Source organism: Nomascus leucogenys, chromosome 19 (genome assembly GCF_006542625.1).
Source record: "Nomascus leucogenys isolate Asia chromosome 19, Asia_NLE_v1, whole genome shotgun sequence".
NCBI classification, from domain to species: Eukaryota; Metazoa; Chordata; class Mammalia; order Primates; family Hylobatidae; genus Nomascus; species Nomascus leucogenys.
Genome location: NC_044399.1, coordinates 30,470,710 through 30,485,313, shown reverse-complemented (window position 1 = coordinate 30,485,313; position 14,604 = coordinate 30,470,710). Strand labels below are relative to the sequence as shown.

The 14,604-nt window shown below is 51.6% G+C and overlaps 1 protein-coding gene across 1 annotated transcript in view; it reads right to left on the bottom strand.

Annotated features, from left to right (window-relative positions):
• Positions 1-5,006: 5,006 nt before the first annotated feature.
• Positions 5,007-14,604, bottom strand: part of WNT9B (Wnt family member 9B) — a 35,058-nt gene continuing 25,460 nt past the window's right edge. The window contains exon 5 of the mRNA XM_030799907.1: positions 5,007-6,692. Within this exon, the coding sequence (XP_030655767.1) occupies positions 6,612-6,692 (81 nt within the window). The 3' untranslated portion in view covers positions 5,007-6,611. The remainder of the gene's footprint in view (positions 6,693-14,604) is intronic.

Below are 14,604 nucleotides of genomic sequence, written 5' to 3'. Positions count from 1 at the left end.
GCTGGAAGGCTGTCAGGTTGTGTGGAACGGGAAGCATTTCATGGCGGTGATAATTTTCTCCCTGGTGTTCTGTACAGACAAACTGACATCCTCCCAACTGAACTGATAGCCTTGGGACGGGGAAGGTTTGAGGGGCCCAGATGAGAGCCCCTGGCTGGGTACCCCTTGGAAGCCTCTCAGCTCTTGGCCCACCTGAGGACCTTGCAGATGGTGGGGTGAATGCTGAGCATCCATCAAAGAGGTCAGAGTGCGGTGTCCTCACTGCACAGCTGGGCCCTGGCGACCTTGCTTTGGGTTCTGGTTGGGTCATCTTCCATCTGTGACCTTGGCAAGAGGCTTCATCTCTCTGAGCCTCAGTTTCCTTACCTGCAAAAGGGGACGATAAGGCACCCCTGCCTGCCCTGTGGGCTATGGCGAGGATCAAAAAGAAAGGCCACGGAAGACACTTTGAAAACAGGAATGCGCTACATAAAGGTTAAATATGATTATTAACATGTAATATCCAAGTCACAGGACAAGGAAGACCCAGGCACAGAATTTCAGGGTCCGAACCCAAATTTTCTAGGGGCTGAGACTAGCCAGAGAACTCTGAGGCTGCCAGGGGTCCCCCTCCTGTCTCTCCCCATCAGGTGCTTTGCAACCTAAATTCAAAATCCTGCTCTTCCCCTTTCCAGCCTCGGGCAAGGGCCTTTCATTGCTCTGTGCCTCAGTTTCCTCAACTGTCAAGTGGTGATAGGTGCACCTACCTCGGGGGCTGTTAATGGAAATTAAATAGGATGAGGCGGGCAAAGTCCTGGCTCAATGCCAGGCCCACTGAACATGAGCATTAAAACGGGTGGTTCTTGGCTTCCTTCCTTCCTTGCATCCAACCCCTGCCCATGCCTCTTGATCCCGCTTTTGTCTCTTCCTGAGAGCCTTGCCCAGGGCTCCTGAGGGACCCCATGGCCGGTGGGATCCGTGGAGCTTGGGCCGATGGAAGGCAGGTTTGTGACAAGGTCCAAGGGTTACTATGGACAATGCCATCCCAAAGAGAGGCCATGGCTGTGGCTGAAGGAGATAGACCCCAGTTCAAGGGCTGAGCACAGTGGTTTTGCCAGGAGTCTCTCAGTTGCAAAATTTCACAGCCCTGGGAATTCTCAAATGGAGTGACCAAAATGTGGTCCCAGAGCAGTGCTGTCACACGACACCAGTACGAGTCTACCCCCGAGGCAGTGATGCTGGGATGCCAATACCTCCCACTCCCAGGTCTCGGGACCTGAGCTCCTGATGGCAGTCCAGGAGGGACACTGCTCGCCTTTGCCCACTCCCTACCATCCAGCCTCTTATCGAATTGGCAGGAAGGAGGAAAGCCCAGCAGGGGACTCACAGACCCAAATTCTTCCTCCTGAAGCACCCTCCAGCTGGACAGCCCTTGTCCCTCGTGGAGCACTTTAGGCAGAGTTGGGAAACCACAAAAATTTTAAGCTGAGATGAAGGAACGTAATGGGCTCTAATCTGAACTGACAGCAGCATGATTAGTCGGCACAAGGCTGCAGGAGCAGCGGGGGACTGGCAGGGAGGGAAGAGGAGCGAGGAGGAGGAGGGACGAGGGACAAAAAGACATAGAGCAGACCCAAGAATGAGGCAGGGCCTCAGGGGTGGAGATGCAGGCCGGGCTGAAACGGTGGCATGGGAGGGGCTGCTCAGGATAATACTTACGGTAATAACAGTAATCGCAGAGAATGCTTGTTTAGAGCTGACAATGTGCCAGGCATTACTCTAAGCACTTGTTTTAACGAACGTGATCCTTGCGATATAGGTGTGTTAGTATCAGATCAGGATCCTCATTTCACAGATGATGTAGAAATAAAGTCACGGAGAGGTCCATCGATAAAGAATGTCAGCCCTGCGTGCAAGGCTGGGGTCTGGTTGCTAGTAGAAGCTGCCTTCTGTTTTCTAGGAGTCAAAAATCCAAGTTCCCGCTTAGGAGTCCATGAAATGCAACTGACACTTTCAGAATGAACAAAGGCTTGGGGTCTGCGGCGAGGAGGGTGAGGGAGGGCTGTGTGGACCCCCTCCATCCAGGGTTGGGAGGGAAGAAAAGGCATGCTCTAATAATCACAGCACAGGTATGGATGACAGGGGACCAAGAACACAGAAGTCAGAGGTCTTAATTAGCCTTTTAGGACTCAGAGGTCCATTTAGCCAACTGGGGGCTGACGGCCATGACCCCTGACAGTTGGGTGGTCTCCACTAAGGCCTTGATGAAACTATGGGTTAAGACATGACTTCCTTGTTCTTCCAAGAAAGGACAGAGGGGACTCGGTCTCCAGTTCTGCTTCCCTGTGGCTAGCTGGCCCCACAGCTCTCTGGGGGTCAGACGTGCTGAGCCACTCCCGCCACGCCCAGGGAGGCACTTCCTGCCTGGCTAAGGCAGTCATACCCAGAGGTTCTGATTCTGAAGGGGACATCTCTGAGTGAGTGGTTCATTGCCTCCCCAACCTGCATCTAGATATAGTCAACTCCTGACCATCTGGCCCCCCTGGAAATCAGATTTTCAAAATCTTATTGATGCCACCATGGGTTCTAAGTCTAGGACACGAGTAAGGGTTGAGTTGTACTTAGTAGGCTCTGCAGAGCCAGAAGAAATGGTTCTCTTCCTGCTGCAGGGAAGAGCTGAGCAGGCAAGCAGAGGAAATTTTAGACATGAGAGCTCTGCTTTAGGGTCAGGAAGGGGCTAAGAGGCACCTGGAGTCAAAGCTTGACAATGTGAACTCATGCAGGTTACTTAACCTTTGCATGCCTCAGTTTCTTCATCTGTAAAATGGGGGTAGTGATTACAGTAGCTTGCTCCTGGTAGGGTGGTTGTGAGGTCAAGGATTTAATCAAATCCAAGTAAAGCATTTTGCACAGCACCAAGTGATTTGGTGGTGCTCAGAAACACTGGTTTTCATTGCTATGAATGGTATGCTGCTGCCTTGGGTCTGGGGCTGGGAGAGAGTTCTGTCCCTTCCTAGCATGGGGAAATTTCTTGGTCTGTGACATAAGATGAGCAACCAGACAGTATGGGGTTTTTTTATTCCTGTGCTTGACAGGGAGCTGATTCTAGAAGAGCCAAGAACCCCCCTTAGTGGGCCACCCTGAGCTTCAAACTTCTTTCTGCCCTCCTGTACCCAGGATTGGATTAGTGTAAACTGTAAAATGCCGCAGCAGGGTTAGGAGTTCCTGTCACCAAGGGCCTTTCAGAGGCCCAGGAATATATCAGTAGAGTCAGTGGCAGCCTTCGGGTCCCCTCTCCCTAGCCTCTGCCAATGACAGCAACCATAATTGAGGAATAATAATAGCTACCATACAGTAAGCACATCCTGTGTGCCAGGCACTTTCTGGGGACACGTTTAATCCTCCCAATGACCCTGCAAGGTTGGTGTTTATCACCCAGCACCATAAACTTCCATTGACACCTGCATCCCTCTCCCTCCAACTCCCCACCTGACCCACACCTCCCTAAGCTTCAGGCTGCAGCTGGGCTCTCACTTCTCTGGGAAGCTTTCTCTGACATCCCCTAGGCCAGGTCGGTATCCCTTCTCCCTGCTGATGTTCCCATGAGCACACTCTACGTCCCGCTTGTGAAAACTCATCACATTTTATTTTTATTTATTTTGGATCAGGAATTCATTCACATGGTTCAGAATTCAAAAGCAACAAGAAATGGAGTAAAAAGTCTCCCTGCTCTCCCTATCTCTAGCTCCCAGCCACTGAGTTTGGCTGCCCAGGGTGAGTAGGGTTGTCAGTTTCATCACATTGAATAGTGATGACTTGTTTATCTGTCTTCTGTGTTTTAAGAGCAGGAACTCCGCCTGTCTCACTAATTGCTTCATCCCTGGGTCCCAGCACAGTGGACAGTGGCTGGCACATAGTAGGAGTGCTACATGTGTTATCTATCTCTCTGAGAGATTTCTCTTTTTTTCTTTCTTTCTTTTCTTTTCTTTTTTTTTTTTTTTTTTTTGGAGAGGGAGTCTCGCTCTGTTGCCCAGGCTGGAGTGCAGTGGAGTGATCTTGCCTCACTGCAACCTTCACCTCCTGGGTTCAAGCGAGTCTCCTGCCTCAGCCTCCCAAGTGTCTGGTGTTACAGGCATATGCTACCATGCCCAGCTAATTTCTTGTATTTAGTAGAGATGGGGTTTCACCATGTTGGCCAAGCTGGTCTCGAACTCCTGACCTCACATGATCCACCCGCCTCAGCCTTCCAAAGTGTTGGGATTACAGGCTTGAGCCACCACGTCTGGTCTTCTCTGAGAGATTTCTATAGAAAGATATCTATATAGAGATTTTTTTTAAATGAATGAGGCTCAGAGAAGAAAGGTGACTTTGCCTGCTTAGTTCTAACTCCCAAGGCTGTGCTCACTGGCAACTCTGTTTATCTGAATCTTAATGACCACCTGTCCCTTCTTCTTGGACATTTGACCATCCTCTGTGAAATGGATCCTAATTTCAGTTTTTTTAGGCTTAATTTTTAAATGGAAACATAAACAGTATCCCTCATTAATTATCAGAAAATAGACCAACGCTATACTCCCAAAGTCCCGTTGGTGCCTGCCCAATCCTGGCCTCATTTTACCATGGCTCCAACTTTGTGTTAAGGATGTTCTTGCTGGCCGGGCGCAGTGGCTCATGCCTGTAATCCCAGCACTTTGGGAGGCCAAGGCAGGTGGATCGCTTGAGCCCAGGAGTTCGAGACCAGCCTGGGCAATATGGTGAAACCCTGGCTCTACTAAAAACACAAAAATTAGCCAGGTATAGTGGTGCATGCCTGTAATCCCAGCTACTCGGGAGGCTGAGGCAGGAGAATTGCTTGAACCCAGGAGGTGGAGTTTGCAGTGAACCGAGATGGCACCACTGCACTCCAACCTGGGTGACAGAGTGAGACTTGGTCTCAAAAAAAAAAAAAAAAAAAACAGATGCTGTTGCTTACCTGGCCTCACTTTGCCCATCTGTAAAATGGTGTCAAAAGACAAAATGACAACAAATTTTGTTTAACGATCTTAATTGGCTTTTATTCATGATTCTAGAATTGGGCATCCCTCGGAACCACAGCATATTCAAAGAACTCCAACCAGCAACATGGTCACGCAGTATTTGTGGATAGAAAACAGAAGTGAGATGTAGATACAGCTTAATTGATTATAGCTTGGCGTCCTTAATTGAATCACCTGGCCACCTACATTGATGAATGCTCAGCTGCTGTAACTGCCCCAAAACTCAGCTATTTGTTACAACTTTTTGCAACTTAGGAGTATACTCGTAAGTTAATTACATTTAGCATGAGTGACTCCATATTTGTTTGGTCTGTTGGGTCCATTACAGGAGCACAGTACAAACTAATGGCCTCCTACAATACTTGGAAGGGGCCTAATAGTTCGATGCATCTTTGATGTCTTCTCTAGTTTAACCTCCACCCTCACCAATTGATATAGGTTTATGCCTGCAGTAAATGGGATAGTTATAAAGCTTATGCTTGATACCAATGCAACTAGTGCATGAAGTGGGTGAGGACAGCTTTCTGTCCTGGGCTCCGTATCAGCCAGACTGGCTATGTCCCCAGCACTAGCCCAGGCTCAGGGTCAAGTACACACAGTTGTGCATCTTCTGAAGCGCTGGAGGGAGAGAAAGAAGTTCATCTGGGGAAGCGGGTGGAGCTGAGGCAGGGGGGCCACCTTGGGGAGGGTGGGTTGGCCCAAGCGCCGTCTCTCCCAGGGACCAGCAGGCTGCTTTCCAGCTGGGTTAGCTCATTCCCCACCTCATCTTGCAGAAGCTCCGGGTTCAGCCTTCTGCACAGCTTTGTTCTTGTGGTTGAGGCAGCCAGGGATTCTGAGAATTGGGAAGGGGAAGCCAGGGGGAATGAAGGGAAGGAAAGGGAGGAGAGAAAAAGGCAGGTAGCATGGGCAATAAGGAGCCCGTGTGTCAGGGAGGGATGTGGTGCCAGCTACACCAGGAAGCCTGCTATGGCAGGACACTGCCAGTGAGGGAAATGATGGGTAAACAGTATGGAGAACAAGATTTATAAATTCATTTGTTCATTCATTCATCCAATAAAACGAAGTATGCCAATATCGACAAATGGTTGTCACTCAAAACATACACAAAATGCTAAGGCGGCCAGGCACGGTGGCTCACACCTGTAATCCCAGCACCGTGGGAGGCTGAGGCCGGCAGATCACTTGAGACCAGGAGTTCGAGACCAGCCTGGCCAACATGATAAAAGCCCATCTCTACTGAAAATACAAAAATTAGCTGGGCGTGGTGGCGCACGCCTGTAGTCCCAGTTACTTGGGAGGCTGAGCCAACAGAGTCACTTGAACCTGGGAGGTGGAGGTTGCAGTGAGCAGAGATCATGCCAGTGCACTCCAGCCTGGGTGACAGAGCGAGACTCTGTCTCAAAAAAAAAAAAAAAAAAAAAAAATTGCTGGCCAGGCGCAGTGGCTCACACGGTAATCCCCGCACTTTGGGACGCCGAGGCGGGCGGATCACCTGAGGTCGGGAGTTCGAGGCCAGCCTGACCAACATGGAGAAACCCCATCTCTACTAAAAATACAAAATTAGCCAGGCGTGGTGGTGCATGCCTGTAATCCCAGTTACTCAGGTGGCTGAGACAGGAGAATCGCTTGAATCCAGGAGGTGAAGATTGCGATGAGCCAAGATCTTGCCACTGCACTCTAGCCTGCACAACAAGAACAAGACTTCATCTAAAAAAAAAGCTAAGGAAATATAAAAGGGGGAGCAAATAACTATTTGATGGGTTGCGGGAGTGGGGAAGTTGGGGGAGTTCACAAATTTCACTGGAGATATTTGAACCAAATCAGGAAGCAAATATAGGAGAAGCCAGGCCATAGTCCTCCCCAGCTCCACCGCCTCTCCCTTCCCAGACCTCCCAATCCCAGTCCAGCTGTCGCCCTCACTGGGTCTGAAAGCTGGCCCTGCCATATACATGCTGTGTGACCTCAGGCAAGTGGTCTAACCTCTCTGAGCCCCAGTTTTCTCAGCTGCAAAGGAGGGATGACACCATCTTAGAGGGTTGTCATAAGATTCAAATACAACAATGCACGTGAGAGGCACTCTGCAGAGCACTTGGTACCTGTATGAAGCCTGCACAAAACAACTACTGTGGCTGTTGTCAGCATTGGCAGAGCAGCAACTTCACTTACCAAACCCTGGGCCTCTGTCATCAGGCTGGAAAGGAAAGCAGAGGCCATTCCAGGTGTCCCCCATCCCTGGCCCCCAGCCCTTGGGGAAACATGAGAAGCAGAGCTTGAGGATCTCCTGTGTGCCCCCTCACGCCCCTTAATCCTTCCTGAACTTGGGGAGGGGGCTGGGTGTGGGGTGGGGGCAGCACCACTGCAACACCTGCGTAGCTCTGACATCTCCCGCCTCTGGGCAGAGAAAGCAATTTCAGAAATGACATGTTGCCAACAAGCAGAAATCAGCTTCTGAATTAAAATGTGTCGGCGTCAGGTGACCCCGGGCTCGGAGGGCTGGCTGCATGAAGACAGCTGAGATTAGAGCCTGTCAGGCTCTGGTGGGGCTGTGTGGGAAGAGGTGGGGGTCCCGGGGGGCTACCGTTGCTCCCCAGGCTTCTGGCCACCCTGGACTTGTTGAGACGTGGGGGCAGGAATTCGGACGCTGGGTCAGGTTCTCCCGTGCCTCTGCCCGGCCTCCACCACTCCACTGCCCATTCTCCATGGCGGGAGGACGGTGGGGCAGGGGTAGGGGCTCGGCTCCCCTGACACGGTTCCAGTGTAAACACACTAATGGACCCAAGAGAGCCAGGGAGGAATGTGGGCCCCACAGCCCCTGGGGACTTGAGGAGGGATGGGAGTTGGGGGATAAGATGCGTGAGAGGCATCAGCCTCCTCTCTGCAGGTATGCAGGGTGGGGAGAGAGAGAGAGGAGAAGACAAGGAGGACCAAGTGGCAGGATTGGAAGATGCCACCAGTCACCCTGAATCCTTGCAACTCCCTCATACCCCTTCTCTCTGTCCCCAGGCCGTGCCCTGCACTCCCCGGGAAGAGGCAGTGAAGAAGCTATTTCATTTCCAGCCCTGCTACTTACTGTGCGGCAAGGGAACCTCTCTGAGCTTTAGTTTCCTCATCTATAAAGTGGGAATCATAGGCCAGGTGCAGTGGCTCACGCCTGTAATCCCAGCACTTTGGAAGGCCAAGGTGGGTGGATCACCTGAGGTCAGGAGTTCAAGACCAGCCTGGTCAACATGGTGAAACCCTGTCTCTACTAAAAATACAAAAATAAGGCCGGGCATGGTGGCAGGCGCCTGTAATCCCAGCTACTCTATAGGCTGAGGCAGGAGAATCACTTGAACCTGGGAGGCGGAGGTTGTAGTGAGCTAAGATTGCGCCATTGCACTCCAGCCTGGGTGACAAAAGCGAGACTCCATCTCACAAAGGGAAAAAAAAAAAAGCCCGGGTGTGGTGGCTCACGCCTGTAATCCCAGCACTTTGGGAGGCCAAGGTGGGCGGATCACGAGGTCAGGAGATCAAGACCATCCTGGCTAACACGGTGAAACCCCGTCTCTACTAAAAATACAAAAACAAAATTAGCCGGGCGTGGTGGCAGGCACCTGTAGTCCCAGATACTCAGGAGGCTGAGGCAGGAGAATGGCGTGAACCCGGGAGGCAGAGCTTGCAGTGAGCCAAGATCATGCCACTGCACTCCAGCCTGGGATACAGAGGGACACTCCGTCTCAAAAAAAAAAAGGGGGGGGGATCATGGTTGTATGGACCCCTGGGGTTGCCCAGAGGGGAGTATGAGGACATGGCCTGCACAGGAGTGCCTGTGTGGAGTGGAGCCTGCACAGAGTCACCTGTTGGAGTGCTGGACACCGTGCATGCCAGCCATCTCTTTGCTTGTCTCTCCCCTTGTCTGGGACCTCCCTGAAGGCTGGACCTAGTCTCATTACCATGGCGTCTAGGACACTGTCATGTGCCTCGTGCACCGTAGGCCACCAATCGGTGTTTGCTGCATGATCGGTTGCAAGAAGGAACTCCAGGTGAGAGATGGGGCGAACTCAAGAATGGGAAAGAAATGGGAAGGGTGGGGGCAGGCATAGGATGCTTCCCCCCAGCGCCTCTCCCTCCAGAATGTCCCCATCCCCATCACGGGTGAGCCTGTAATCCCAGCTACTCTAGAGGCTGAGGCAGGAGAATCGCTGAACCTAGGAGGTGGAGGTTGCAGTGAGCCGAGATCGCACCACTGCACTCCAGCCTGGGCAACAAGAGCGAAACATCCTGTGGCTCCTTACAGCGTGCACAGAATAGGATACACATCACCCAAGCAGCTTATTGCCAAAATGTTTAACCTGAATCCAAGTATAAGGAAATGATCAGGCAAATCTCAGTTGAGAGGTGTTCTATGAGACATGCAGCCTGAACTCTTCAAACTATCACTGTTATGAAAGCAAAGAAAGTGGGGGACTAGTCTAGATTACAGGGAGCTGGAGAGACATGAAAACAACGTGCGATGCCTAATTCTTGAGTGGATCCTGGGCCAGGAAAACATGTTTTAAATATTTTTTAATTTTAATTTTTTAGAGACAGGGTCTCACTCTGTCGCTCAGGCTGGAAGGCAGTGGTGCAATCACAGCTCACTATAGCCTCAAACTCCTGGGCTCAAGCAATCTTCGTGCCTCGGCCTCTCCAATCGCTGAGATTATGGGTGTGAACATGCGCCTGGCCAGAAAATAATGTTATAAAGGACATTTTGAGGGACAATTGGGGAAGTCTGAATATGGACTATGTAGTAGATAATTTTTGTCAATGTTACATCTCTTAGATGTGGTGATGGCCTTGTGGTTCTGTTGGAGAATGTTCTTGTCCTTAGGAGATACATGATAAAGTATGTAAGTGTCTTGGTGTCTGCAAAGGTCTCAAAAATGATTCAACAAGATAGATTTGCATATGCAAAGAGAGAAAGCACATGTGGCTGTTTTTAAAGGAGGGGGATATTGTGGGTAGGGTACCCACCTAGTGATTGTCTCAACGAGCCCCGGTCCTCCTGGAAGATGGTGGCACTGAGCAGCTGGAGGTGGAGGGGTCTGCGGGCCTGTTTGGGAACCAGTTTATGAGCAGGAACAAGGTAAGGCTCAGACGAGGTCAGGAGGAGGTGAGGATGGTGTATGGTAGAAAGAATATGGGGTTTGGAGGCAAAAGGTCTGGATCCGCTTGCTAGCGATATAGCCTTTGGTAAGTCACTTAACCATTTTTTGTCTGAATTCCCCTATCTGTAAAAAAAGGAAGAAGGGTGTCCACCTTGTGAGGTTCAAGAGAGAAAATAGATGAGAAATCCCTGGATAAACTGGAGCCTGCTGCTGCATGTGGATGTGTCTGTCATTACTCAGAGCCAGCTGGTCTCCGGGCCCAGGAACACTGGGTAGAAGGAGCATGTTAGGACAGGGATGTTGGTGGAAATGTAGGCCCCTGCAGGGCTGGACTGTGGGCCCACCTCTGCCTCCTGCTCTGGGGAGCCCAGTTAAGGCAATGTGGACTCCAGCAGGGCTGAAGAACTGGGGCAGGGCAGGCCTGAGCCAGGAGACAGGCACTCTCTGCTGTGCTTGGCTCAGAAAGAGGCCTCCTCTCCCATCAGACCCCCAGGAGGATCCTGGTGGGCGAGGCCTCCCAAAGCATGTTGGGAAGGAACTGTGGCCAGAAAAGGGACACAAGGTTCGTGTGTAAATGATCCAAACCACTGCATAGCTGTGCTTCTCATCTCTCCTATTAGACTGTAGGTCCCTGAAGGCCCCTGCTTGGCTTCATCCCACCCCACCCAGAGCCATGCTGCTTGCCATAGCACGAGGGCTCCAGAAATGCTTATCACCTCCAGGAAGGATGAAGGCTCTGGTCTGTCTGAGTTGGTGTGTAATCCAGGATGGGTTACTTCCTTCCTCTAGGCCTTAGTTTACCCAGAATCCATAAAATGGGGCAATCCATCCTTGCCCGACCTATACCAGTGTACAGAGGAAAAAATCCCATACTTTGGAGGCCAGGAGATCTGTGTTCCAATCCTGGCCCCGCTGCCTGCCAGTTGCAGTGAGGAGGCTTCTTATCTCACAATCTCCATTTCCTTATCCATTACGGGGACCATGTCCAATGTGCAAAGTTATTGCAATAAATTGAGACAAAGTAAATGCAAATAACTGGCATGTCATTTATTGGTTTATTGTCTTTCTCACCCACTAGGATGTCAGCCCCATGAGGCAGAGACTTGGTCCTGTTCCTTGCTGTACCAAGCACCCAGGATGCTGCCTGGCGCTCAATAAGAGATCCCTAAATAATCATTGGTTGAATAAATGGACATAAGGGGCACTCAATAAGTGATGGTTTCCATTGTTATTCTAAAGTATCCTGAGACAAAAAGCATTTGAAGTTCATGGTTGTTGAGAAAGGAAAGGTTCAAAAGCAAGTAATGTCCAGGGTTGGCACGGGGCTGTCTGTCTGCCAGATGATGAAGGGTACCAGGAAAGCTGGGCTTATCTAGACCAGGGGACAGGACTATGTGCCCATGAGAGGCAGGCAGGAGTGTCCATGAGCAAGGGGGGCACTTGGGGCATCCTGTCCATTAGACTCCTTCACTCCAGCTGCCTGCAGGAGGACACGCAGGCCCAGTCTGCCAGCACAGCTGACTTTTGCAAAAGCAGCCAGAAATCCAGTGGAAAACAATTCATTTTTACAAGCAAAACACCAATGAGAGCAAACAAAATTCATCTGTAGGTTGGGAGGGGCCTGGTGGTGTAGCCCAACCTTCTTGGGCGATGTGAGCAGAAGGACCCCTTGGAGTGGCCTCCACGGGGTCCTGGTCTCTCCAGCCTTCTCCGGCAGCCTCAGCCCCTGAGACATGGGACTCCACCTGGGGGAAGTGCCAACATGCCATCCAGATCCAAAAGGCCGGGATCACAGCCTGGGAAGGAACTGCTTCCCTGAGTTCTTGGGCTCACAGTGGTATCCAGGCTATCCAAATACCACAGTGGTATTTGGGTCTCCCGGGCTCAGAGAGCTCCTTGGGCTCACAGTGGTATCCAGGTATCCAAATACCACAGTGGTATTTGGGTCTCCTGGGCTCAGAGCAAGTCAGCCCGTAGTGCCTCGTCTATGGAGATGTTCAGTAAATATTCATTGACCAAGTCTCTTCGGTGTGACTTTGAGCACAGCTCTCCATCTCTGGGCCTCATCTATAAAATGGCCACAGTAATGTGGCCCCACCTACCTCACAGAGATAACGGAGAAATCAAGTGAGATGAAAGGGGTAAAAGTTTTTGTTTCCGAACAGCAAAGTGCTTTACAAATGCCAGGTGTGGGCATTCTCGTTGTCATTATTATTATGAGCAAGACACTTTTGCCAGAGCAGAAGAAGGGGGCCTGGACCCAGAAGAGCAGAAAATCTACAAAAACATCACAAGGAGGGTCTGGATGGAGCCCACCAGGGCTCATCACAGAGGGGACATGTGCTCACCAGCTCCGAGACAGACCCAGTCGTGGGATACAGGTTTGTCCTCCTTCCCGGCGACCTGGCCTCCTGCGCAGTGGGGGACCCGGTCAGGTCAGGCTGTATCTCCCCAGACAGAGGGTTTCCGGGAAAACACACAAACCCCACCTGTGCTGTCCATGAAATATAGCATCTATATAAATAATATAAATACTTTCTCATATACCTTAGCTATATAAATTATTCTCCTTTGCTCTAAAAACTATATATTTGAGGTAGACAAAAATACCCTGTGAGCGTTTCCCTTAAAGCTGTAGAATGAGGGGTCAGTGGTCACTCTAGTCCCCAGGGGCCCCAAGAGGGCCGAGGTGGGTCTTTAGGGGTAACTGGAAAAGACAGGGATGAGAGCAAGGAAGGAGAAAAGAGGGAGAGAGACAGACAGAGAAGACCCCACAAGCCATGGAGTCCTCAGAACCTGCACTGTGCCATTGACTTGGGGTGTCCACGTTAGCGGCCAGCCACTGCCTAGATGCCTTAGAGCCTGCCCTTTGCCCTCCCGCGACCCTGTCACTGCCAGCCATGAAGTCAGAATGCAGGTGGCGTGTTGGTGGATCAGGGTGCTCTGGCCTCCAAGTTGCTCCCAGGCCCCCTGCTCTGCCAGTGAGGTCCCTGCTGCCTCACGCCCAGCACCGAGCCTGGGTGGAGGCAGAGTTGGGGTCTCAGAGGAGCAAGATGGATTGGGAAGGCAGAGAAAGTCTCCATGCTGTGGGGAAGTGGAAGAAAGGAGAAAACCAGCCCTCTCCCCATTTTTCTCCTCCTGGCAAGGTGTGGGCCAAGTGCTTGGGTCAGCAATGTCATTTTAACGAGAGGGGCTCAGGTCAGTTTGGCTTCTCAGCCGAGCCTCTGCAGTCGAAAATCCTTCCAGCATCCAGCAGACTGCCCTGATCCACTGGAGACTGGGCAGCTCCTCCTCACCCTTGGAGGTCTCAGGGAGTTGGCTAGGGCACAGTCAGCGGGCCTTTGTCCTGGAGCTGGCACAGGCGAGGTTTCTGAGCATTCAGCTGATTCTGAAATTTCCTGTGTTGGTGAAGGGTCAGCAACTCTAGGTTTAGGGAGAAAGGAAGCTGACAGATGGGCGTGGCAGGGCCAGCAAAGTGGCCAAGGGCTTCCCGAAAGAAGTCACTTCCTCCTGGGTGGCATCGGGCCCCACTCTGGGGAAGTACAATGCCTCCAGCAAGGGGACCCCTGCAAGGTCTTCATCCTGAACAAGAGAGGCGTGTTCAACAGGAACCCCCAGCCTGGTCCAGGGGCTGTGCATCCATGTGTGCCTGTGTGGAGGTGCCAGTCTCTCCTCCTTTCACAGAGGGCCTTGGCAGGTGCTGCTGAAAATGTCCACAGGATCTGGGAAATTATCAAAGTCACGTCTCGTCCTCAAGTAAGAGCCAAAGTAAGGGCCAAGTGAGAGGCCATTAGGAACGGAAGGAGGCTACCCAGGAGCCAGGCTTAGCAAGGACTCAAGCACCTATAACCCCAGCCAGGGCAAAAGCCTTAATTAGATGAGCAGCCACAAGAATAGAAATGTAACTTCAAGTCATAGCTCATGAGCCAGCTGGTCTTCAGTATTGTGAACTCAGCTGGTGTGGGGGCGTCACAGACCAGGCAGGCCCCAGCCACAGGAAGTCACCAAAGCTCACTCAAGAGCCAGCTGAGAAACTGAGCTCGCTACATCACTGCCAGGAACCAGGAAGCTGTCGCCCTCCTCCTCTGGGCTGGGAGTGAAGATTCCTTTGGCCAGCAGGGAACGCAGGGAGGGGCCGCTGTCTCCCTGTTCAACCTCAGGTGCACCGAGTCCCGCCTTGGTGGCTAGTTCTCCCACCTGTCTTACCTGCACTGGTGGTGGTTTTGAGCACGGCTGGGTGAGTGTGCATAACCCAGCTCTCGAGACAAGAATGAGGCCTCAGGGGAGGCATATTTGAAAAGCCATATCAAGGACACAGGGCTCCAGGGCACAGATCTCACTCGGGTCCACTCAAGCGCAGAAAGCTCTCCTTTCTCTGAACGGATGGCTTCTACCACCTGGGCTTTCTCCCCATCTCTGGCACAGCAAAACCAGGGGGGTGGTGGAGGTGTGTGACACCT